This window comes from Notolabrus celidotus, chromosome 1, assembly GCF_009762535.1.
Source record: "Notolabrus celidotus isolate fNotCel1 chromosome 1, fNotCel1.pri, whole genome shotgun sequence".
Taxonomy (NCBI): Eukaryota; Metazoa; Chordata; class Actinopteri; order Labriformes; family Labridae; genus Notolabrus; species Notolabrus celidotus.
In genome coordinates, this window is record NC_048272.1 from 25,592,219 (window position 1) to 25,617,353 (window position 25,135).

A 25,135-nucleotide genomic window follows, 5' to 3' on the forward strand; every position below is an offset into this window, starting at 1 on the left:
CATATCCCAACTGAAGTGGATTTCAATACTCTAGTCAGAGTATAGTGCTAGACATAAGGAGCACACTTGGTACGTTTTTGAATGAGAACTCTGATTATTTAGGAAATGTCTTATTTTAAACAGGATAAACAATTAGCTCACACAAAGGGGAATCTCATCTTATCCAAAATATATTGAAGGAAGCATGGACAGACAGTAAAGACCTTTGTCTATTTTTTACTCTGTCACCTGATTTTCTTGTTTATCTGACATGGACGCATACCTCAGGGTTAATGAAAGGACGGCTGCCTGTTCTCGAGACACTGTCTGCTCTGTCAGACCTTAATAAACCCGATTGGGAAAATGTGATTCAATGGTCGATTCGCATGGAGGTGAAAAGAAACCAAAAAAAAGTCAAGATTCCTCAACTGGTTAATGCAATATCAGAACACATGGTACATTTTGGTCAACTTTTTTATGATATTAGTTTTGTTACATTCTCTGAATCCAAGCGTGATGTTAGATTAGTTATTTCTGGAAAAAAAAATGTCCATGAGTCAAAAAAATTAAAGAAAAAAAAGATGCTGTAATTATTCCTTCGAGGCGCAAAGCCTCTTCACTTCAGGAATTAACTTTAAAAGTTCACGAGTAACAGTTTTGTCAGGCTAGATTACATGTCACGAGTAGTCCATTGTTTCATGCTGGAAAACTATGCATCACTTATTTAGGATGTAGCTACAAAAGGGGCTTTGTGTAATTTATAGCCATATTATCATGATAAAGCAGCGTTCTCCTTTATGTCCTCAACATTGCCATCATACTATAAACACTTGATGGATTGAGTTAACCCTGACGGTTGCAACAGATACCACCCTTGGACAGCTTGGCGGACAGCATGACTGTCACAACTGGAAGCACCCATGCAAACTGAGGATTATCTCTCCACCAGTCACCACCTCAGATATGATACGCCCAGGAAGCATATGGCTACAATCTGTGTTGCCCCTTGCTGTATGATCTCCATTTGCTTTTAATTAAACACATGAAGACACCCCACACTCTGGTTACGGTCTGCCAAGGGACTAATAAAGGCCCAAACTAATATGGGCTAAGTTTACGATGATGATGTCAGGGAGACTTGTGTCAAGGACAATAACATCCACATTAATGAAGTCAGACAGTGGTGTGTTTTACTGCATGTCTCATATACAGTCTATGGTCTCATCACTGCACAATAACTGCAGTGAAACTAATCATAATTTGATGTGACTAACATAGTGCAGGCTCGTTTTGAGACTTGCTAAAGAAAAGGGGAAGTCCACATTTACAGACCAGGCCATCAGTGGTCTGTGATGTTGTGTCTCACATGTTTATGCAGCTGGTTTTGTTGTATCGTGGCTGTGAGGACTCTGTTTCTCTCCATCTGGGAGTTATCCTAGTGTCCCTGGTTGAAAACTGGAGCACACAACTTTGAAGGCTGGGGTTAGTAAAGTAAACATACTAATGTGCCAATCATGCCAATAGCATTAGCCTTTCCACGCCTCTAATCAAGAGATTGGCATTTATACACCTTGATTTTCAAACGTGTGTTTGTGTGTGGATTAGAGGGGCTAGCAGTAGTAATCCCCAGACCACATGGACGTCAGGCAATCCCATTTACGGTATGACAAACACCCAGCCGGCTTTACTGTCTGTACATGTCAATATGTAAACAGGAGGAGGATTGGTTAAGGCGTTGTGTTGTTTTTTTTAAGTAGAGAACACTAAGAAACTACAGCTACACCAACGCCAAACTGAGGCTGCATTTTGGAAATGCTTGTGTGTTGACTTGATGACTATTAATGGCATGCTCACAATGACAATGCTAGCATGCTAATAAATAGCATCCATGTTTGTAATGTTTAGTGTGTTAGCATGCTAACACTTCCAGATTAACTCTAAAATTAGTTGCTTTTCATTCTGCAGGTTATTTAGTTCTTAAATAAAGTATAGATAGAGCCAACTTAAAAATACTGTATAATGTAGTCACCAAGAAAGACTCACTATAAAATATCCTGCTTAGTACTTGGCTTACAACCAAAGAAATAAACGACTTGACACAAATATTGATTTTAAGATGATTTTATTGATTGAAAAAGTACTTCAGCTAAAATAAATAGTCCCTCTAATGATCCCACAGTAAGGAATGCTTTCATGGCAACATATTCTTATCAGTCTCCTTACAGTAAGAATTACCATTCAACTAAACAATTCAAGTTGAAATTAAAAATGTTAACCTCCTTTTATGTATATTCACATTAAACATTTCCACTAAAGGTTTAGTTAGACACGATGGACAGGACGTCTGCAGGAATATTCATGTTGACTTCTGTCCTCATTTAGCTCTACTTCTTGGAGCTTTACACATCTTGAATATAGATGAGGCAAATATCAGAGCTTTTGCCAATGTTGCTATTATCACTACAGCTTATGGTTTAAGTTACTCAACACCTTTGAGATGCACTCACCAGCTCTGCTATCATTGCTTGGATTGAAGGACAAGACCTTGCTCTTGATGGTTTGGGGCTCAGTAGCTCCTAATAAGTCAGCTCTCATATCTCTGCCCAGTAACAAAATTCAAAATTTCCAACTCTCAAGACCAGCCTGAGACAAAAATTTATGTTTTTGCCATAATGTTCACAAACTTGAAATACTATCAGAAACTAACTTGCCATAGTGTGTTAACAGATAGGGGTGAAATTGACTCCTTTTGGATGACTGATTGGATAAGAGTGATCAGGTTTTCCCTGGTGTCACTTTTGCTTTTGATAATTAGATACAGATGTAATGGGGCTCCGACCAATGATATAATGCAAACATGTAACCAAACTCTGTTAAATCTTATAGATAATCGAGATAGAGAAAAGTTGACCTGTTATTTGGGACTGGAGGAACAGTTGTGAAATCACCTAATTAGTAGAATTCATCCTCCAGGTACCATGAGAGTATTAGTACAAATTTCATGGTAAACCATTCAAACTTGCTAGGCTTTTTCAATTTTGGAGCCACAGATTAGCAAAAAGATTTTTATTAACCATGCATCACCTGATTTGAATAACTGAATCTCTTCTCTCCTGTCAGCAGTTTCAACTCGAGGGCCCGTAGGCTGATGCAATAAACCTGAACTTCTGTTGCAACCATTTCCAGGACCATATAGCTCAGATTGTTGGAACATGAAGACAGCTTCTATGTAAAACAATCCATTTGAGAGTGACTCTATAATCAACCTCTACATCACATTGTAATTCATGTATGCATTAAACAGATGGGGAAGGTGACTGGTGGGGAATAATTCACCTTTATGCAACACTTGTTCACACATGTTGCCATTCCCTGTAGAGAAAAACCGTCTGTCACTCAAAGTACTCACTGAAATACTCCTTTATTCCAAATGCAGGACCAGGTCAGCCAAATAAAACATGCATAAGTTGTTTTGCCATTGTCTATCTCTACATTATAGATATTTAATACATAAATGATTCTATCCATACAAAATATAAAAATATGTGAGGCCTCATTTACAACCATATTTACACAGACTTCCTTAACTTAAGTGAAATTATTAATTCATTTATTTATGTACATAATATGAACTGATACAATAGTACAGTATATCCTTTGTCTAAATCACATTGCATGAAAAAGCGAAACTGTACCAAATGGACTACCTCACACACTCGTTTGCTTATTGGAAATTAAGTTACGTTTTAGTGTAATTGCACATCAAGCTTTTGTTGAAAGTTGGGACTGGTGCATGTAACTGTAAGCCTTAAAACTCTGCAGATATTCTGAAACATGAAACTGAACAAACATGCAAACACTGTTGCTTTGTCACTGTTTACCAACTGTTATTCATCACAGACTTTCAATTACGTGATAATCAACACACAACAATACTGAATAAATGGACTGTGGGTTTTGTTTACTTCTTGTTCCAGATGGAGGATGTTAGCATACACAACTAGCCTAAGAGTCATTAACTGTTTCAGGTGTCAGTATGTTAGGAGATAATGCAGTTCTTGCTTTTTCTGCGTTTGCGAGTGTGTAACTGCCCACTGCGGTTGGGTCCTCCCATCCCTGTGTTGTTGTACTTATGAACCAGCTCCTGGTTGCTGAGGTAGCGCAGCTGGATGGGTCTTGGGATCGGCTCACCCAGAAAGTAACCTTCATCCTCAGATTCAGAAGATGATGAGCAGGTGGAGCACCAGTCATCGTCATCATAATCATCCCAGGAGTATTGATTTAAACCAGTGCGACGACTGGACCCGGGGTTCTGAAGGGTCAGGTCTGATGTGGTTCTGGGACACTGCCTGAAGGGTTGAGGTTGGTATCTTCCCCCTCCTCTTCCTACTCCAAACTGGTCCCTGGCGCTCCTTGGTGGTGGGAATCGATCGTAATCCTCACAGACACGCAGCTGTGGTCTTTCTTGAGGTCTCACCCTCCGCTCTGCCACCAAGTTGAGAGCGTTTTCAGAACGAGATCGACGGGATCTCCTGGAGCGGTGGTGGTGGTGCCGACGCCTCTGGGGAGTCTCATCCTGGGCATCTATCCGGATACTTGATCCTCTCCCGCCTGCTCCTCCACCAACCATCCTGCGCTCACTGATGGGTGGCAAACGAGCAGCATTGGCGCTGCTCACCAGACTCACCCTATCCTCCTCCTGGTAGGTGAAGCCGGGTGGTAAATGAGTCATCGCCATACCCACAGCCATGCCATGGGGGTCGCAGTACTGCACCTGGTACTTTGAGGACCTTGGTGGATCTATTTCCATGTATGGCTGACCAACAGTGAGACTATGAATTGACTCAGAGCTACGAAATTGCTCTGAAGAGTTGAGAGTGCCCATGTTACTTTTCTCTGATATGTTCATTCCAGAGTCTTTGCTCAGGTCCGGCATGGAGAAACGAGAAAGATGCTCCTGACGCTTTCCTCCTCCTTCTGCTGAGTGCCCTGTGAGCAAGAACAAAAGGGGAGGTTTAGTACTACTGTTCTAAAAACACAGTCCCTCTTTGCTAAGAGGGCCAAGCTGTTACTACTCACCTGTAGCATTGGACAGGGCCAAGGACTCCATGGATCCTCTTGGGGTCTGCTCTAGAGGGGTCAGTTGCTCGGTGAAGTTAAGTGCATTAATTGGGTTCCTGCTTCTTGGCACCTGGGTTGGTGTTGGAAGCCCCACATCTCTGTCTCTCTGAAAGCCATGAAAACTGATGGAGCGCTTGTCTGAGGAGAAGCCGTTGTGTTGCTGAGAACAGTGGGACACCTCAGTGAAGCTCTTTTGGGTCCTCAGTTTGGGCGGGTAGTACTCCTCTGGAGCGGGCTGTTGGAACCACGTCTCATTGAACGAGTGTCCCTTCATGGCTGAGATGGGAGGTCTCTTTAAACCTCCATTCTCCTTTATCCTGTGATCTTGCTGGTGATTCTGTCCAGAGCAGGAAGGGTTAAAGGCCGTCCTGACATTGCACTGGCTGAGGAGCTGGAGAGGGGTGGGGTTGTCAGTTGGGTCAGACTTAGATTCATAATTATAGCTGTCACCTGCTTGCTGTTGGCCGTGCCAAGCAGGTGGCTCACGAGTCAAACTGGGCGTTTGGCTGGACAGACTCAGAAGATCCATTTGTAAAGACAATGGATCCACCTCCCCTGAAAATCTCTCAGACTGCACCCCACCAACTCCCCCTCCTCCTATACTCTTCCCAGTCTTGGAGCTGCGTCTGGATTCTCTGGTGGAGCGAGCGCTTTGGAAGGCTGAATCAGAGGAGTCGGAGCCGTTCGGTTCCTCCCCCAGACTGCAGGAGCGTGAGCAGAAGATTTGGCCCTGCTTGGGCAGGAAAGGTCGGCCCAGCAGAGAACGTTTACAGCGGGCACAGCAAAAACAGCCCTCTGTGGCATGCCAATGCTGCCCGTCGTACGTCATCTGGCCTTGGTCAATGCCTGCAGGAGAGAAACAACATATTAATCATGAGTTTAATGTTGAATTAGAGCGCTTGACTCGGATAAAGACGCATAAGTGAAGTAGAAGCAACATGTCTTTATGAAAGAGCATGAAATTAAATATCTTATTGTCTTTATAAAAAATGCTGTTTCATGTGATAACAGAAGAATATGAATTGAGTGTCGGGTGAAAGAAACAGAGCTGGAGGCTGTAAAGTAACTGTGCTTAAGGGTGAGGGGGGCTCATTACAGAGCTTTCCCAGCATTGTATAAACACATTACATTTTCAGCATGCTTGCAGTTGTTGCAGTGGGAAATGAAAACCAGCTATTTGCTAATGGCTGCCAGCTGGTCGAAGCATGATTTCTGATGGTTTCAATTAATAATCAGTTGTGTTTGTAAGCCAAATACTTTTCTGTATCCTGTCTGACAAATAATTACAGGGCAAATTTGTTGAGAAGTATGTGCCAAAATCACACCTGGACGTATCAGGGGATATGCACAGATATGTACACACACGCAGAGTTTTGAACAAGAGGTGGCTGGAGGCCAGGAAGTGCTAAAATGATCATTTCCCTGCTGGAAAACACCCCAGTTTCTTTTCTGTTTGTTTCACTGTAACCCTGAAAGTTGTGTGACTCTTGAATTTGTGTTTAACTGACACTTGATGCATGCTTCCAAAAAAACGAAAGCAGATTCAGAGATTGAAAAGCAATATATTTAGGACATACATATGCTCCAGGCTGGTTTCAGGATGCACGATTTATACTGTATATACTTCTGTGCTCTGTGGCCCTCTGCTATGTGCCCTTGCCTCGAATGTGTGACCACAGGTGACATCATTCAGTGATAAACTACTGAAAGCCAGGCCACATCTTTTCCACTGCAGCTCTTGTCTCCTGTTTGCTATTTGTGATATATAAATTAGGTCACTCTTTCACCCTCCTTAAAAAAGCCCAACTTTGTTCCATGTGTCCGTATAGCATTGTTATATTTTTTTCTCTACGGTATTCTTTGGATGGCCTGTTGGTGATTAATGCACTGTGTATTAACTGTGATAGATGCAGAGTGAATGTGCAGCTTACCGATATGTTCCCCGCAGGAGTCGCAGTACTCTGCGTAGAGGGACTCAAAGCAGGAGCAGCAGTAGGGCCGTCCCTCTTTCATGATGTAGCGCTGGCCCCCCAGCACGGTCTCACACTCAAAACAGCAGAAGTGCTTCATGTGCCAGTGACGCCCCTCTGCTTCAGTGCACTCGTCTGCCAGAATGATCTGAGAAAGAAAAGATAGGAGAGAGTATCGTTTATCACCGGTCCTTGGAGGTAAAACCTCAGTTGGATTATTAGAGTGTGCTGAATGACAGGACAAAGGCTCTGCTTGCCCTTCCTCCCCTCCATATGTACCACTCTCTGCTCTCCAGCTTAGTACTCTTAGATCATCCTCTTTGTCTCTGGCTCTTGTAGGAGACTAATGTGTGTGTGGGGAGATGGTGCATTTACTTTTAATTATGCTGCTTTTAAAACACCAGGATGCCTTTTAAGCACTAACTGTGTCCTTGTCCTCATTCAGTGCTAATGGTTAGGAGGTCAGGATACTGAGAGCAGACCCCATTAGAGTGGTGGGATATATGTGTAAAACTATGAGTGTGTGTTGGTATGCCTGTTAGCATCATGTGACTGCAGTTTGGTGTGTGTGTAAGCATGCATGTGAAATTTCAGTCACAGTATGTTTAACTAACTCATGATCATGTTTGTGCAGGCTTGTGCGTGCATGTGACAGGTGTGTACCTCATCACAGGCGGTGCAGCGTGGCTTCAGCCTCTCTGCATGGTGCCGCCCACAGTAGATCTTCCCATCTTGGTAAAAGTAGATGAGGTCCACCAGGAGCTCGTTGCACATGCTACACATGAAGCACGCTGGATGCCAACACACACCATGACCACCCCGTGACGCAAAAACAGCGATGTCGCCGCCATTTATCTGGCCTCCGCACTGAGAGGTTGGAAAGAAGAAGGAGGGAGTTTTTTAGAACATATGCTCAGAAATTGCAGATACTATCACTGTTTTCCTATCCTAATACCAATATCAGTGTCAAGGTAGTGGGTTAACCAAAGATTCCCAATCTGTGTAATTTGTGTGTTTGAACTTGTGCACATAGATCCAGTGATAGGTCCTTTACGTATGTTATATCCCTCATGTTAAGACACTTGTTCTTGCCATGTAACACTGGTCAAACACTGACCGAGGAAACGTCAATCATGGTTTATGAAACCCAATATTTATGTCTTTGAGAGTGGTATCAGTCAATTATTTTATTCCCAACCCTGTAACCAAAATAGAGCTCAATTAACTATTTGAATGCAAGTATGAGTGTGTGTGGGTGAGGAGTGTTTATTGAAATGATTGGATAAGGCACCATAAATTAAATATGGTGTCATGTCCTCAACGTGCAAGTAATGCTTTTTTAAAAAAAACTGCTTGTTGTGATTGGACATAAAAGGGATGGTGAATTTTGGATTTAATGAATTAACTCCCAGTTATGGAGGCGTTGTGATTTGATATGAAGGGAAGAATAATGGGATTATTAAGATAAAACTACCGGCTCACCATCACAAAATACTGATGGAAAACAGTGCATCTTTATAAATTGAGAATTGAAATTAGGAACACTCAAACAACAAATAAAACGCCAATTATTAATCATTGTCTGCAAGTCCACCCCTAAAGATGCACAGTTTTAAGTGACGTAATGGTTTATGAGTACATTTAATTTACCATTTTCATAAGGTCAGTACCAGTGCTGACACTGATCCAGTGTATCTGTTTTTGCATGATACTGGACTAAACAGAGCACAAGGTTGTGTTTGTAAGGACAGCTGCTTGAGGACACTGATGGATAAAAGGGAAGAAATAAAAATTGAATGATATTTGTAAGGTTGAAAAGGACATTGAGATCGGCATGGAGGTGTAAAGGTATGAAGCCTGAAAGATAAACGAGAGCGAGCGCTGAGGAGACAGGAGGAAAGGTCGAGGAGACAAAGTAGATTTAGAGGGGTGGGAAAAGGGAGGCAGAGGGAGAGTCACAATCAGGTTATCTAACTGGCACAAAGCCTAAAGCTGCAAGGAGGCCAAAGGGGGGGGGGGGGGCTGGGAATTCAATCAATACACACTCTCTCAACAATCTGCTCCCTCACGTACGTGGTTTTGGATGTGCGTCTGCTGAGAGAATGAGAAACACCAGTTCTAAAGCAGCTACACACCCCAGGCAGCAACGCAACAGAGAGCAGCTCTGATTTTACTGACCGTGTTGTACACTCTGTAACAAATGGCTGGCGGAAGCTTAAGTGTGCTAGTTTATTGTTAAAAGAACACTCTCCATTGCACTTTGCAGTCCCATAAGACCACTACAAGAACAAATGTAGAGCCTACACTAAAGATTATTTGGAGAGTGGATATTACTATGAGACATTTTAAGTACAGGCAGTTCCCTGAGTGTTGCATAAAGCTGTGGTAGAAACAAAATAATGTTTGAGTCTGACAGATGTTATGGCAGAGCAGAAAATGAATCAGCACAAACACAAGATCCTCTGGAGAACAAGACTTTGAGGTGAGAGTGAAAAGACCACAACTTCGTTTCAGAGTAAAGCAACTGCCCTTCATATGTCAACATGAGGCCCGTCTCATACATCACAACAAAGAGCTGGAATGCCAGCAGGCCGTTCAGTATGTCAGTCACATGATTCATTACTTTCATTCAGCTGGCCACATGACACACCTTTGATCTTGTCACACTTTATTCACACGTGTCACGTGAATCGATGCAGGAATGACATTTAGAAGTGACACCATGGGACACTTTCATAACCTCTTTCAGCCTATCATGTCTTGCTTGTAGGGAGGGGGACAAAAAAAAATGTTTTTGCTATTCCTTTCATACCTGTTCACAAATTGCCCCCGTCATCGTCAATGGGAATGGACGGACGTTGCCTCTGCCCAGGTTCTCCCGTTTCCGTTGGTTGCTGAAGAGCTTTAGTTCTCGCTTCTCCTCGTCATCTAGACTGTTACAGTAACGTACCTACACACACAGACACGCACAGATAGACAAACACACATAAACATCAACACCATACACATTTTAAAGGATTTGCTTTGCAGCCACAGAAAATTAAAGGTTGATGTCTCTGATTTTCAAATCATTATATCATTGTTACATTTGTGAAACCGAGGTATTATTTCCACTATAACAAGGTGCCTTCTGGGATGCTGGCTCGGCTTGGCAGATAAATCCGTGCCTCAGAGAGGCTTTGGTCCTCAAAGCAAGCAGCCTGGGTATCATTCCAACCAGCAGAGCATTGTCACATTGTCATTCTTCACTCTCTCTTCCCAGTTCACCACTTCATAAACAGTCATATCTCTCTCATAAAGGCATAATGGCCAAAAATTTGCTGAAATAAGGAGTCATAAGGACTCAAGTCATAGATCAGGACAATGTGATTGAATTGATTTTAACCTTCATTCACGTTGTTGAAATGTACAATTTTAGACAAAGGTTTCCCTGCTTGGCTTCACAGAGAGCATGAACATTTTGGAAGTCACTTTTCTATATTTTTCTAATTATTTCCCAATTTTTCATTCCAAGAAATTGGGATAAGGTGTAACTATCTGTGCAGAAGGAACAGAAAGTTGAACAACAAACAGTACATCAAATATCCTTAAAAATACATCCTATAAGGAGCCTGGTTTCAGAATTATGAGTACTGTTCACATCTAGTGTGCTCTATTTCCTTCAGTTTTCAAAGTCAAGATTAAGTTGATCAATCAAAGCTTAGAAGGCAATATTAAAAACTGAAATGTAATCTTCCTTAAATAAAGCTAGCTAACCTCCCAGTCAAAATCATAAAGAGAACAGCTGCACAATTGAGATCCAAAGGTTGCAGTCAGTGGACTCAGTGGAAGAAAAAATCCTCAGTTGGCACTTTTACACAAATGAAAGAGAAAGATACATTTTTCTCTCAAATATTATTTGGGCCTTTTTTAGGAGCGCTGAAAATAATGAGACAGACAGGGGTGAGGGAAGAGAGAGGGGGTTTGGATACTGGAATCACACAGTGGATGTTACACTGATGTGGTATGGACCTTTTGGCAATCAGAATCCCACATATCATCATCTTCACTTCCCTACATCTACCGGCGGAAACAAGAAGGTAAATCAGGCTGATAATCAGGCTAATATGGAGGTGCTTATAGGGGATGACACTTTTTTTATGTCAACCATATGAACATCTTCAGATTCATTGTAGTAATTAATCAAACTTGAGTAGCAGCTTCACACTTCTATCTCATCGCTATCTCAGTTATTCTCATTAAGAAAACAGATTTCAGTTTTCCTGCGAGTGTCTCTCCCTTTATCTGTAGCCCTGAAGGAGGGGAGAGGAGGAGACAGGGAGAGAAAAGAGGATGGATAGATTGATGTGGTGGTGTAGGAGGGGGTCAGGTTGGACTTTCACCTCATTGTCGTGCGGTGGGAGTTGATGGAGCAGCTGTTTGATGCGGTATTTCTCCCCTGGGCTGTTCACGTAGGGCACCTTGTCCTCGGGCAGGGAACTGTAGTACTGGTGAACCTGAGAGAGACAGAGACAGAGAGGAGATGAGGAATGAAGAGCTTCAACATACCTGTAAACATGTAAACCAGTGGACAAACCCGAAATACACCTGGGCTGCAGCCAGACGTTAGTTTTATTACTCAAGCTCCTGATCGCTACCTAAACAGATACTGTTAATTGTGTTGAGGACCAGACACAAATCTAAAACATGAGAAAGGGCAGATGAAACCTGAAAATGTTTGGATCGGGAAATCAATTTATTTTTAAAAATAATTTCAACACACAATGGTTAAGTGCTTAAAAACCTAAATTAAAAGACTGAACAACAGGGGAGTAACCAACACACACACACAAGGCACAAACACACATACCAAGACACAGACACACACAGACACAGACACACACAGACACAGACACACACAGACACAGACACACACAGACACACACAGACACACAGACACACAGACACACAGACACACAGACACACACACACACACACACACACACACACACACACACACACACACACACACACACACACACACACACACACACACTTAAAATCACTTTGATTTATGGCCCACCAGCAGAGACTTAATAGAACCTCACCTCTCCATCTCGTTGTGCTTGACAGGGCAGTAATACATCCTCTTGCTGATGTACACACATGCACACCCACACATACACACAGACAAAGAAGTGATGAACGCATATGCACGTAAGCATGCTTACGTGCATATGCTCTGCAGAGCATTATGAATGGGCATTTGTGCAGGGCAGGATTAATGCTAATCTGGTTGTTCCAAATGACTCGGACATTCTTTACCTTACAGCGGCAGACAATGAGTCTGTCATCTCTGTGTTATTTATTGCGGTCTTTTTTTATTACACTGTAACAGGGGGGCTGGGATATAACAAAGGTCAGGCAGCCTTATATGAATGCGATGTGGTGGGGGGGTTTAAAGGGAGATTTGAGGACAGAGGTTAAAGACAGAAAGAGTGGAGAGATGGAGAGATGGAAATACAGTGAGAGAAAGATGGATGATGGAACAGTAAAAGAAGACGAGGGAGACGAGACACAGCTGTGGCTCAGTGGTAGAGTGGGTCATCTCTTATTTGCAAGGTTGTAGGTATGATCATCATATCCTGCAGTCAACATGTCAAAGTGTCCTCAGGCAAAGCTCCCGAGGGCACAGCCTTCGTGTGTGAATGTGTTTGAGTGTGATTCTTATTGCTGGGCAGTTGGGTACTTCATGTAGCAACCTCTGCTATCTCTGTGTGAATGTGTGTGTTTGTGTGAAAGGGTGAATATGATATGAGGCTGCCATATTGGATTTGCTGAAAACCTAACTTTAAATCAATCCAACCACAGGCGAAGGGGTGGAGATGAGGCCATGCCACAACAAGCTCACCTGTCTATCAATTCACCACACTCCTAATAATAAATAAATCTTAATATGATCAAATCAAGTATTCAAAAACATTTTACCCCCTGTACAATTGTAATGAATGAGGAAATTAGCTATTAAGATCAAAATCATTCCTTTAATCAGGCTGTTAACAGGCTTTTTATTCTGTAACAGGAGGCATTTTGATATAGGCTCCAATGGGGATTTCGGCACTTTTGCAGCCAGCCTTAAGTGGACACTATAGAAATGCATCTCTTTGCACTTCTGCATTGGCTCCATTTTTCAGCACTGAGGTTGCCGCTTGGTCAGAGTACTTGGAGGGGTGAAAAGCGGTAGATGAGCGCTGTCTATTAATGATTAAAAAATAAATAAAAAATAGAACAGAAAACTGGAATACTCGGAATGGAAAGAGTGTCGACATGATCGATCCCTCTGCTGACGAGGTCACTCCAATCTTAATGATCTGTCTGTCTGCCGAATGGATCTACTGACTGAAGCCATCAGCTTTGTCCTTGACAATAACACACAGTCCATCATACAAAGCCAGATTAACTTGAATGACGTGTACACCCATCGGTTGCGTCTTATTTTGTTTTTTTAACATGCAGCTTTTTGAAACTGAAACATACATTTATATTATACAGTTATCATTTTATTTACAAAAAGCATTTTCTTTCAGTTTTATGGACACATTAGTTGTTTTAGAAGATAAAGTTCAGCCAAGGTTATAGGTGTAACTTATTTCCTTCTGCTTTGCTTTTGTTGGCTTACACCCGTGTTGGCAAGCGACACAGGATCGGTGTCAAGCAGCACGGCTCAGGACACCAGGGGGATCTCAGGTTAGTCAATAAAGAGACTGACTGTGGTCAAGCACTGATAAATCACACAGCCTATACACACACACACAATCACACACACACACACACACAAATGTACGTATGTGTTGGCTAATGATAAAGTACAGAACAAGCTTCTTACAACAGCAGGGTTACAATCCGTAGGTGAAAGGCACATCGCCCCCAGGAAAACATCTCAACCCCACACACATACATACACAAATGCACACTCATATACACACACCCATAATGGACGCAGATGTAGCGAGAGCCAAAAGGAGCAGCTTGTGATAATAACAGTAATCGAAAGCAGATGAAGCTAAAGACAGGGCAGGAGTTCGTACTGTACTGAGAGGAGTGTTTTTAAAGCCTAAAGCAAATGGTAGGACTTTGCAACTGAGTGACAAGAGTGAGCACTTCACACAGCTGGTTTCTATTGCTGTGAATTGCCAGACAGCCAGAGGAAAAAGACACCAAGCACCACTCCTAACATTCGCTCAATGAGCCACTTTAATGTTGTTGGTGGACATAGATTTTATATTCTTGGGAAAACAGTCGAAGTAACAGGAAGTTACAGCCGAACATGGTGGGAAAGATTGTGTTTTTACAGAGAAGGGAGCAGATTTAATGGCTGTTTTGTCATTTATTGTCCTTTTCCTCTCATGTCTTTGCTTACATTTGCCAGTGCTCACAGCTTATCACTTTAGTCAGCCCTTTTTGTGGAGGAACATTTAATGTGCTTGAACATTTTGAGACAGAGAAGCACTGACTAAATGAAATATAAGCTAAACTGACAGTTTTGATGTTAACAGAATTACCCTGCTCAAATGAGTCACTGTGATGTTGTATTTAGTAATAGAGGTGTTCAGATGGCTTGCAATCATGCCCCCAGCACATTATAAATAACAATACCACATTAGGGAGGTGTGTTTACATGGTAACAGCCAGTAATGATTGAAATATAATTAATGTAGTGCTGGAGGATAAGTCAGAAGAAAGTAAGTATGATTCATCCTCATTAGAATAATTCTTCAATTCTACAAATTATTTTATATTTCATCTCTTTAGCTACATTGCTAACAAGTCAGTAACAGTTTTATCATTGATCTCCCACACTGCTGGCTGTAATCGGGTCAGGGGCTGAAAGTTTTCACAGCCCTTGAACTCGGAAGGTGACGGATTTAATTGTTCATCTAGGAACAGGTGGGACCCGCCTACGGTCCCTTTCAGGCTGGCTCTTTGTTGTGTGAAGGTTAGTGTATCCACCTCAGGCCTCGTCCAGAGCATGGAATGAAGTTTGCATGAAGAACCTTGAACTTAATTAAACTTAATTCAATGATTCCACATGTGAGCGGCATACTTTATGTTCGACTGCAAATGAAAATCAGATCTTGGTATATGCTTAGCAGAGTCTGCACATTAACTGTGCCTCTTGCTACATGATTGGTGAAAATCCTAAAAAAAACCTGTTTCTGGCCACTGCTGAGTGACATACTTGGCATTGATGAGCTGTATCTTGGCAACATTCAAGAATTTTATTTGAGAAGGATGGAGAGAAGAGAGCAAGAGGAGACAGTGGGGGAGAGAATATTGGCAGCACTGCATCTCAATAAAATCTCTAACTCACTATGTAATGGCTGTGCTTGGTGATAAAAATTCATAATCTTTTATCGACTGTGTATTTCAGTGATTGCTGACAGAAGTGCAAACCCAGGAGGATTGAAGACTCTCATATAAGTGTTGAGACATCCCTCATGATATTCAAATATATCTCACTGAGTACAGCAGTCAAGGTTTGAGAGCTCTTGTTACAGAATGGTGACTTTACACCACGGCTGGCTGAACAGCAGACTCACACAGCACCGGCTCCCTACGGGGGGAAACGTAAAGCCACAGTTTAGATCCTGGAGATTAGCTGTGTGTTTACAATCTTCCTCTATTCTCACTCAGTCTTTCCCTCACGCGGAGGAAGGCCTGGTGGTGAAAAGTCCCACATCGGGAGTACTTCCGCTCCAATGTACAAGGTCACACAACATGTTTCCAAAGCTTGAATGACTCAGAATTAAGGTTAGGAAGACAATATTTCTATAAGTGGACATTTTTTAAGAGTCTTAAAAATGCTCTGTGCCATATTTTTGAAAAATGACAAAGCTAGTTTAATAAATAGTTGGATAACTATTATTTTCAAGGTTGTTTCATCTTGGGTTTTTTGCAACACTGCACAGTCCAGCTCCCTTTATGGCTCTAATGTTCCTAGGACCATATCACCTCTGGATGAGAGCCTAATTGACTTCAGGGTCAGGACCGTGACCCTGGAGGGAATTGAAAAATAACTGTGCTCAGTCCTTTGAGGTGAAAACAGGGGGCTGAGCCATCACTGTATTGACCCATTTGTTGCCCTAAGCTGATCTACAAAATGAAACCTGCTCTCATAAACCCTTCTATTGTCCTGTAAAACTGGAAACCCTCCCACATGAGCACACCTATGGTTGAATTGAGTGCTGTAAAAGAGGATTTTCTCCGACATGCATGGGACCATTTAATGTGTTCTGGTATTACACAGGCTAAGCTTAGTTGTCTCAAGGGGGGTGAAATCTGCTGTTAACATTTCTGTAGGTGGAATGAATTGGACATTAATTTTACTGCTGGAGGCACACAGCCCCTTATAATCCATTGGCCTGTAGAAAGAGTACAAGGCAAAGCTGGCAGGCTAACATATTACTAGTTGCACAATACAGGCATGAAGTGTAAAACTATACACAGTGTACGACTTAGAACTATAACTAAGGTCACACCACACTGAGAGTAGAAAACTGCAAGGGCTAATATTTATCTGTTCAATGTCTTTTCACATCTATCATGACAGTCCACTAACAGCAAAATGTTTAATAATAATAATAATACTAATAATACTACTACTACTAATAATAATAATTCTATTTGTAGAGCACCTTTCAAAACCAGGTTACAAAGTGCTTTACATGGGCAGCAAGATAAAACAGGCAGATCATAAAAACACAAAAGTCAAGACAAGGAAATAAAACATATTTTAAAAGACATAAAATTCCCCTAAAATAACTCCAAAGGAATACAATTATTTTAAAATATATTTCTTAAGACGGCTCAAACAAAATAAAGTCAAATAAATTCAGGTAAAATCTGGGAAGGCTCTGCAATAAAAGTATGTTTTATGAAGAGATTTAAAAGAGCTCACTGACTCAGCAGACCTGATCTCTTGTTTAACAGCAGCAAAAGTCCCTTGTTCTATCTACATTGCAGTTAGGATGGTAAAACCAAACCTTGATTGGTGAAAGTAATGTTACCTCGAGTTTCTTATTTTCATTTAATCAACTTGTATGATTTCCACAGGGCTTTTGCACAATGCCGTTGTTGCACATTTTTTCAGATCCATGATGGGCTGCCCATCGTTTGAGTGTTTGTACGAGTTTATGATAATACCTGTTCAGGTTTGAGCCCCGGTGGTACCCAGGCATACTCCTCCAGCGCACAGCCTGAGTCATCATCTGAGGTCGAGTTCCTCTGGAAGTCGTACATCAGCTTGGTGACAGTCTTCTCCATCTCAACAGGCATGGCTGTCACTGCATGCTCCTCACGGCGACACTTACAGTGCACACAGATCTTTCTATAGTGGAAAAACACACACACACACACACAAATATGTCAGGTAAATATTGTATGCAGACAACTTACTTTTTTACATTGACCGATGAATGGAAGATTCTAAGGAGTTAGAGCCTCAGACTTCAAATTAAATGAGCTGTAAGCTGACCTTCTTAATGATCCTGCTGAAAAGATTGTAGTTTGACAAGAGTTTTTCTTCATTTCAACTCATAGTGCTCCAGAATATACTGCCTCTGGAGGTTAAACAAATACTCAGTTTAATAAATCACTGAGTGAGAAGAACTATGTTTGAGTGATTAAGTTTCAGAACAAACAAGATGTCTTTCAGTGGTTACTGTTTCTCCATCTGGAGCCTTCCATCAATGTAACCTTATTCTTTTTTAAAGGTAACCTGTGACAACCTGGAAAGAAAGAAAACTCTCCAACCATGCAACTTTGTTGTAGCCAAAGTAACTCCCTTGTGAAAATCTTGGCTTTGGTTCAAAACCTCACAGAGTCTGTGCATGTTTGCAGACCCCCATCGCATGAAGGATGTGGACTTCACACAGTTCTAAGGTCAAGGCTCCCTACTGCAGCTCTCACAGTAAAATGAGGGCACCACAAATACAATGCTTAACAGTCCTCCTGGGTACCCAGAACAAGGATTTAATCAACAACAGGCTATGGGAATTAGCAGCACACAGCCAATGACAGTGATGGAAAGCAGTCAAACACATAAACATCTCTGTGTTCAAGGTTAGGAAGAAACACTTGCAGATGCTTCACTAGGATACTGCTTTATTGTAATTGGACAAGCAAACACACCCAGCTTCAAAGAGGACGACATCCAACTAATCCTACTTTCTACAGAAAAGATGTGTTTCACAGTGACACTCCTCCTGCTGCTCTTTTCTATTCAGTTTTGTACAGAGAGCAATAAAACACTTCTATTTCATAACCTCAAAAACACGACAACTACAACAACAACAACAACAACAACAACAACAACAACAACATTCTGGCCAGTTGTATTACATAATAGGATCAAGTAGTAAGAGCTACCCTTTAGAGATTGACACAGATCTCCTAAAATGAAGAACAGGGCACGAGAGTTGGATACTAGATTAATATGAAAATGTAGGCCACTTTCATTATCTGTACTTAGTTCCAAAAGAGATAACTCTGCCTACATACAGATCCATATGTCCTGACAGCCTTAAGTACCTGCAAGATGAGAAGACTGTGGGTGGCCAGGAGGTTGAATCCCACTAACCCTTGCTGCCCCTAAAGCAGCCAAACCAGGGAGACAATCCAATTACCTTCCCAGACGGACGCCTGCCTGTCTGACAGACAACCCTACAGAGGAGCTTAAGGACACTCAGGACACCCTTTGACAGACTGACAGCTTGCTTGGCGCAGGATCTGTTGGCGTAAAGTGTTTGCAGCGCAGACAGCACCATGTGGAGAGCTGGCCAAGTCTCACCTTGTCTTTATTTATCAGAGCCTTAATTGTGCATGGGCCGAGTCTTGATTGACGAAGCACTTCAGTCTCACTAGCTTAGCATTGATGGATTCTGATGATGGAGAGGATATTGGGAACACTTGGAAACCACTTGGGAATCTCTTAAGTCAGGCATCCCACTGACATGCTGCAACTGGTCATACAACATGTACCGCTTAAAAAGAAGATGTGAGAATATATAGGTCTGAAGCAGGAAAAAATCTCAGTCAACACTTTGTGCCCACCATCCATCCACAGAGAGCTGTCAGTAAATTACTTTCAGCTCTAGCTTGAAGTCCTGAGCAAAGCGAAAGATTTCTGCTGTCATTGTCAGAGTGCAAGCCACAAGCTACACAAACTAGCTCCATAGATAAGACATAAAAAAACATACACTAAGTGGGTAGAATATTAATATTGATATGTATGATAACCAACGCAGGAAAGCAGCTTAGGTAGACAAAGTCATCAAGCAGCTGTCAAGCCAGCAGCCTGGTGTTTGGCAAATCCCTGTCCCAGCAGCATGATGATATAGCCAGGGGCAACGCAGCCTGCCTCATTACAGCCCAGCACACTCAGCGTCATCACTTATTTATGACTGATCAACTGGAGGACACTCACAAATGCATGCACCCATTCTTGCAGCAAGGATGATAATGGGAAGTGAAAAAAAATGGAACCTACGCTGCAGAAATAAGAATTCAGCATGTGTGGACACCTCTTCCTATAGAGACATGTTGCACAGGGATGGGATGGTAGTTATTTCTGCCTTTGGGCGAGGAGGGTTGCTTGGAGATAAGAGTATACAAATAGCCTGAGCTGAAGTAAAGCATTACACACCACATTCCTTCTGGGAGGACACATCTATGTGTCCCTGCATATAGAGTCTCTGGAGAGTTCAATTTTAATGCAAAGAAACCTTTGGTCCAAGGCAAAACCGTCCTCTCTGACCAATTCTATCCAGATGTGTGAAGATGACCCTGTCCAGTGATTCACCTCACAAACATCTGATATCCTAATATCAGCTCTGGCTGAGATACTGTAGGTTTTGAGGGGCCTGTTGCTCCTTCTCTCCCCTTATCCTCCTGATTTACAACATGCTTCGTGCACAGGCCCCGGATTTCCTTTAAACTGAAACTTAATCCCGAGCTTCCCCTGGTAATCTACATGATTTCAATTAGGGGAGATTTCGGGGACTTTGGTAATGCAAGTGGAGTGCATCACCCACTCCTCATAAATAACTTTGAAGTAAAGAGAAGACAGTTAAAAGCCTCGTTCTTTATCATTCAAATTAAACTGGCCTTTCATCCCCTGCATATGTAAATGCTTATGTTTCATTGGTCAGTCAGAGCACGAGGTTTGTTCAAGCCCTGGGGGGTATGTTTTGAGATAGTAATCCAGTGACTGTGATGTCAGTAGACAATGATTCACCATTTTGGGGTTAATTATCAGCACCCTGCACCTCTAGATGGGCCCTGTAACCCTGGTAACGCATTGTTTTAATGCTTAACTAGTGTATGATAGGAACCTGTGCCAGTTAAGAAGACTTGGTGTAACTGTTTTAGGTCACTGGTGTCAGATTTTCAGCTAGCATGGTCACAAATTTGGCCAGAGAAGCATCCCAAACACAATGCTCAAATTTCCCTATTTCAGCACGTGTCAAAGCTATGATGAAGTTTGCTGAAATGATCTGCAAGACCAAAAGAAAAAAGAGCTGCATTTAATACAATACAATCTCAAGATTAGCCCCAGTCAAGAAAGTATAGCCTTGAATGGTTTGAAGCTGAAGTTTCTGCTTCCCTATCATTCCTGACCAGCTCCCAAACCACTGCAGCTTTTCCATGGCATCACTCTGGACGGTCAGATTAAAATCCCATCTTTTAATGGCAGCTCTGCACAAAAAAGCGAAGGCTGGATGACTGGAGAGGAGAGCACAGTGGAGAGAACAGCTGGGAGCACATTGCAGCCAAGTCTTGTCTTATTTTTTCCTGCTTCTGCCTTTGTTTTCTCTGGAAGAAGCAGGGGAAGACGAGGATAGACTTCTGTCTCTGGAACAGCCGTTTGTTTGGTGAATACTTTTCTTTTCAGTGTTTTGAAACCGGTGATGTTATTTCCCGGGGGTTTCAACAAACAGTTCCATTTTCAAATATTATCTATGCAGAGAAAACATAGTATTTAATCCACACTAGGCTGCATGTTGACTTTAGAGCTATTAGGAGTTAATCACAGTTAAACATGGCTCGAGGTGTTCCTGACAAGAATCAGGCGGGAGAAAGACATTTCCCATTAGTGGACAATTAGTAAGAACCAGATGCAGCGTGTTCTTCAGGACAGACATTGGGCCAGCATCCACCTGTCATAACAAATTACAGAATGCCAAAGTCCAGCCCTATTTCTCACTATCTCTATCCCACTCTCCTCTATCTAATGATCATTTTTACCCTGAAATGGACAGTAAAGTTAGATCATCTTTGTATTTTCTACAGATGACAGCCCTCATGCTCTTTTACAAAGGGGACACATCCAACAGTACATAATACTTTGGCAGTAAAAACACAGTGTCCTCAGTGGTTAGGAGGGAAATTCCAAATGTATGATAAAACATGTTATGCCTTCAGGGTTTATCATCATTGGTATCACAGAGCATGCATCCTATTAGTAAAGTGCAGATTTTATGGAGCGAATGGGATTTTGGTAACGATGCCGGTCCCATTTTAGGAAGACAAATCTGGGATTGGGTTTCACAAATCAAATCAGTCAGGACTAGCAGCAGGTAAGATGTATATTGATGGTTGTGTTTGACTTGTCAGCAGCTTCTTAAGTTAAGTCAATACCTATAATACTAAGAGCCCGATAGCTAAGCTAGCTGTGTGGCATAGTGCTGAAACGTGTCCTTTAGCTACCGCCGTCGTGTGTAGGAGTCCACCTTATGTTAGTGCACCGGCTGTACATGAATAGTTAAGTTAGAGGAGTCTTTATTATTGTGTTAGAATGAATGGGATGAGTCCAGAAATGGTGCAATTCTGTGAATTGAGATTGCCTGTTTCAAAACAACATTTTTTTGAGCAGAAACTTAGAGTGGACATTACAAAGTTGGGATATCTTTCCTACAATTCAAATCCTTTTTTAAAACAACTTTCTGTGGCTCGCTGGTAGAGTCAGCCTCCTCCCATTCGGAGGGTTTGCAGTTCAATCCCATCTCATGCAGTCTCTGACTGTAAAACTGCTCCTGATGACATAGCCAGTGCTGTATGAATGTCTGTTACTGAGATTAGTTTATACTGATGGGCACTTTATATAGCAGTGTATGATCAGTGTATGAATGTGGTGTGAATGGATGAATGTGACATGAAGTATAAAAGCACTTTGAGTGGTCAAAGAACTGAAAAGAAACCATTCAAGTACAGTCTGTTTACCTTTTTGAACCTGCAAACTTGATGGGAGCCAAATACTTATTTGACTGGGTATAAGCATGCATGTGAGACTCAGTGGAGAGATGCAGCTGGGAAACTACTGTTTTATTATGGTAAGACTAGTTTCTGCTGTTCAGAACCACAAGTATCTCCTTTGATGTTGATGTTTTTGACTTTCAGACAAGGGACAAAAAATAAATATTTGATGCCAAAATTATTGTGAACGAAATGCAAAGACGAACAGGAGCTGACCGAAATAGGGTTTGACAGTCACCTGTTTGATCAATCCATACATGACGATTCCAAACAGATCATGCACACCATACAAAACATTTACAAACACTATAGACGACAAAGTGGTGGCTCTCTGTGATGAGGACCAGGATCAGATTTGCTCGAGATTTGACTTGTGTCATCAAGCTCACTGTCAGGAGTAAAAAAGTAGGTGCATCGCATCTTCTCACATTCTCTCTCTCTCTTTCACAATTAAGGTGTGAGGTTAGTGTGATAGGCAAAATGAAGTGTTTTATTTATGTTTTATCAGACAGACATGCTTTTCAGCTACAGAGAGGCTTTAATAGAGCATATTACTTATTCATTAAATGTTTGCGTGTCCCATAAAGTGACCCTACTCTACAGCTACAACACTGTACAGGGAGTCAAGAAAGGGACTCCAAGACAGCCTCAACACATACTTTAGACTGCAGTATCCAAGGGAATGGTTCCTGAAATATATAGTCCAAAGACATACAGTTTGACTTAAAAGTATTTGCTCTTCCACCTTGGAATTTATTATTGAGGAAAAAAGTGTTGCTCAGCATATCTGTCACATGGTCACAGAGTTTTATATGAAAATCAGAACAACCCCTTTTTTTTAGTGTCAGAAAGAAAAAGCAGCGACTAGCACATGACCTTTTCCAAAGCTACTCTAGAATGTCAGGAATATTATTGATCCGGGGCTTTGGCCCTTGTCAGTTCACTGACTGTTTGAGCTACTCTCAGACCTGAGGAGCCAAATGATACTGCAGCCAGCTGCCGAAGCCACATTATTCATCACTCCCCCGTCAGCCCATTCATGTGCTAATCCAGTGACCCTTCGCACAGCTAAAAAGTAGCCTCCTAAACGGCTCAATTAGTCTGCATTCAGTCTTGAAATGTTCTACCCAAAACAACTGCCATGAATCTGCAAATTTTGCCACTTGTTACCAATACAGTTTGCAAATCAAGGGAAAGGGTCAGTCTCTCAGCAAGAATGCCTCCAATAACAACTGAATGGAAGCACTGAAGTGAAGGAGCATCAAGAAACAAGCTGATATGCAAGGGGATATAACTGAAATACTCTACATGTGCTTATTTGTTTGTTTTCTGAGCAACCTGACGCTCATATGGCACAGAGACTCCCCAACAAAGAGTTTTTGGCTGTAGGCGCACAGTAGCTTGACCAATGCGCTACAGGGGGTGGGGTGGGGGATGAAAACTGGTGCAAACACGTATACAGGGAAAGCATACAACTTTGCATTCTGCGTTACTTTTATCATAATTACATCCCGTTCAAGTCATGACATATAATTTCGATTAAACTGAAGTAGGGAATTCTGTAACATAAGCCAATATGTCTATTGCGTTCAAATTTGGATTTTGGTTTGACTGTGTCTCCTACGCAACGACTTCTTTACGCACATGTTTTAACAAGACAGTAAGAACTTAAAGTCATCCTTGAATTTGATTTCATGAGAAGAAGAAAGTGAACTTCAGATCTGAACTCAATAAGTATGTAAGCGTCCTTTTGGATCGTCAACTGCGCTACAAAACGGCTTCAAACCCAACACAAACACGATCAATAATCAGCTGCTTACCTTCTTACAGACTGCAACGGAGGAAAACCATAGCCCTGACCTCGGAGCTGTTAGTGCTGTTGCGGGTTTGAGTACACATCTTCTTCATTGCAGAATTTGTCACCCTACTCCAACGCCACAGCTTTGCCACGAAAACACCCTCCTCACCCGCTGCGTGGTGTCTGCACCCCTCTGCTACACTCACCCCCTCTGCCTAAAAGCCTTTTTGTCAGACCCCTAATATCCGCATACACAGTCAGGGGTTCAGGGAATGGAGAGGAGAAAGCGTAAACGAAGAGCCAACAAAGTGTGGAAAATCGGAATTCCTCGTTACAGATCCAAAGCAGAGCGCAGAGTCCACTGAATTATTTGAAATCCAAGTGAGCAAAGAGAAAATTTCCGGTGGAAGAAGGTAAAGTTTCTATAACTGAGGCAGAGAGAAGCTCCGTGTGGACTCTCGGTGCGTAAAAGTAAGGAGTGCTGGAGCTGCTCCGCTCGCTGCTGACTGACCCAGTGAACAGCAGCGCTTTAATCCCAGGGCAGTGTGAAGCGTCTTCAAGTTATACAACTATTTCCGGTTTGTTCTTTCAAAATAAGGGCTTTTGTAACAGATGTTTGGACATCCCTCCGGTCCGTAATAAGGTGTACCTTATGTGCCTGTTTGTATAAGTGTTTTGTCGCAGTAGTAAAAATCTGAAAAAACATTTATACAAAGTTTGGGAGTAGTTGGAAGGACAGAGCTAGGAGACAATTAAACCCACAGCACTTAGCAATAGCATACAACATAAAAAAGCAAAAAAAAAAAAAAAAAAAAAAAGGAATAGGATTCTATACTTTTAATTAAATCTTCTGTAAAGAACTGCGGTTAGCGATGATTTTGGCACCCCGTGGACACAGTTATACATTTTATATCTGTACTGATTTTGTTTTGTAAAAGTAGTCTGTTGTGATGAAAAATGTCATCCTGCTATGTTT

At 41.9% G+C, this 25,135-nt stretch overlaps 1 protein-coding gene and 1 long non-coding RNA gene across 5 annotated transcripts in view; one reads left to right on the forward strand and one right to left on the reverse strand.

Moving 5' to 3' along the window:
- The first annotated feature begins 1,543 nt into the window (after positions 1-1,543).
- Positions 1,544-3,451, forward strand: LOC117817160. The gene is made up of 2 exons (XR_004632098.1): positions 1,544-1,640; positions 3,103-3,451. It is a non-coding gene; the product is annotated as an uncharacterized LOC117817160 (long non-coding RNA).
- Positions 2,085-25,135, reverse strand: part of prickle2b (prickle homolog 2b) — a 113,432-nt gene continuing 90,381 nt past the window's right edge. For 2 of the 4 annotated variants that reach the window (XM_034689635.1, XM_034689652.1), the window contains 7 exons: positions 17,253-17,436; positions 11,453-11,566; positions 9,883-10,020; positions 7,734-7,937; positions 7,032-7,218; positions 5,059-5,946; positions 3,384-4,968 (listed from right to left, as the gene is read on the reverse strand). In XM_034689635.1, coding sequence (XP_034545526.1) covers positions 4,019-4,968; positions 5,059-5,946; positions 7,032-7,218; positions 7,734-7,937; positions 9,883-10,020; positions 11,453-11,566; positions 17,253-17,384 — 2,613 coding nt within the window. In that variant the 5' untranslated portion in view covers positions 17,385-17,436 and the 3' untranslated portion in view covers positions 3,384-4,018. Of the gene's footprint in view, positions 4,969-5,058; positions 5,947-7,031; positions 7,219-7,733; positions 7,938-9,882; positions 10,021-11,452; positions 11,567-17,252; positions 17,437-24,181; positions 24,651-25,135 lie in introns of those variants that run through there. The other 2 variants (XM_034689644.1, XM_034689626.1) reach the window with 2 other exon arrangements.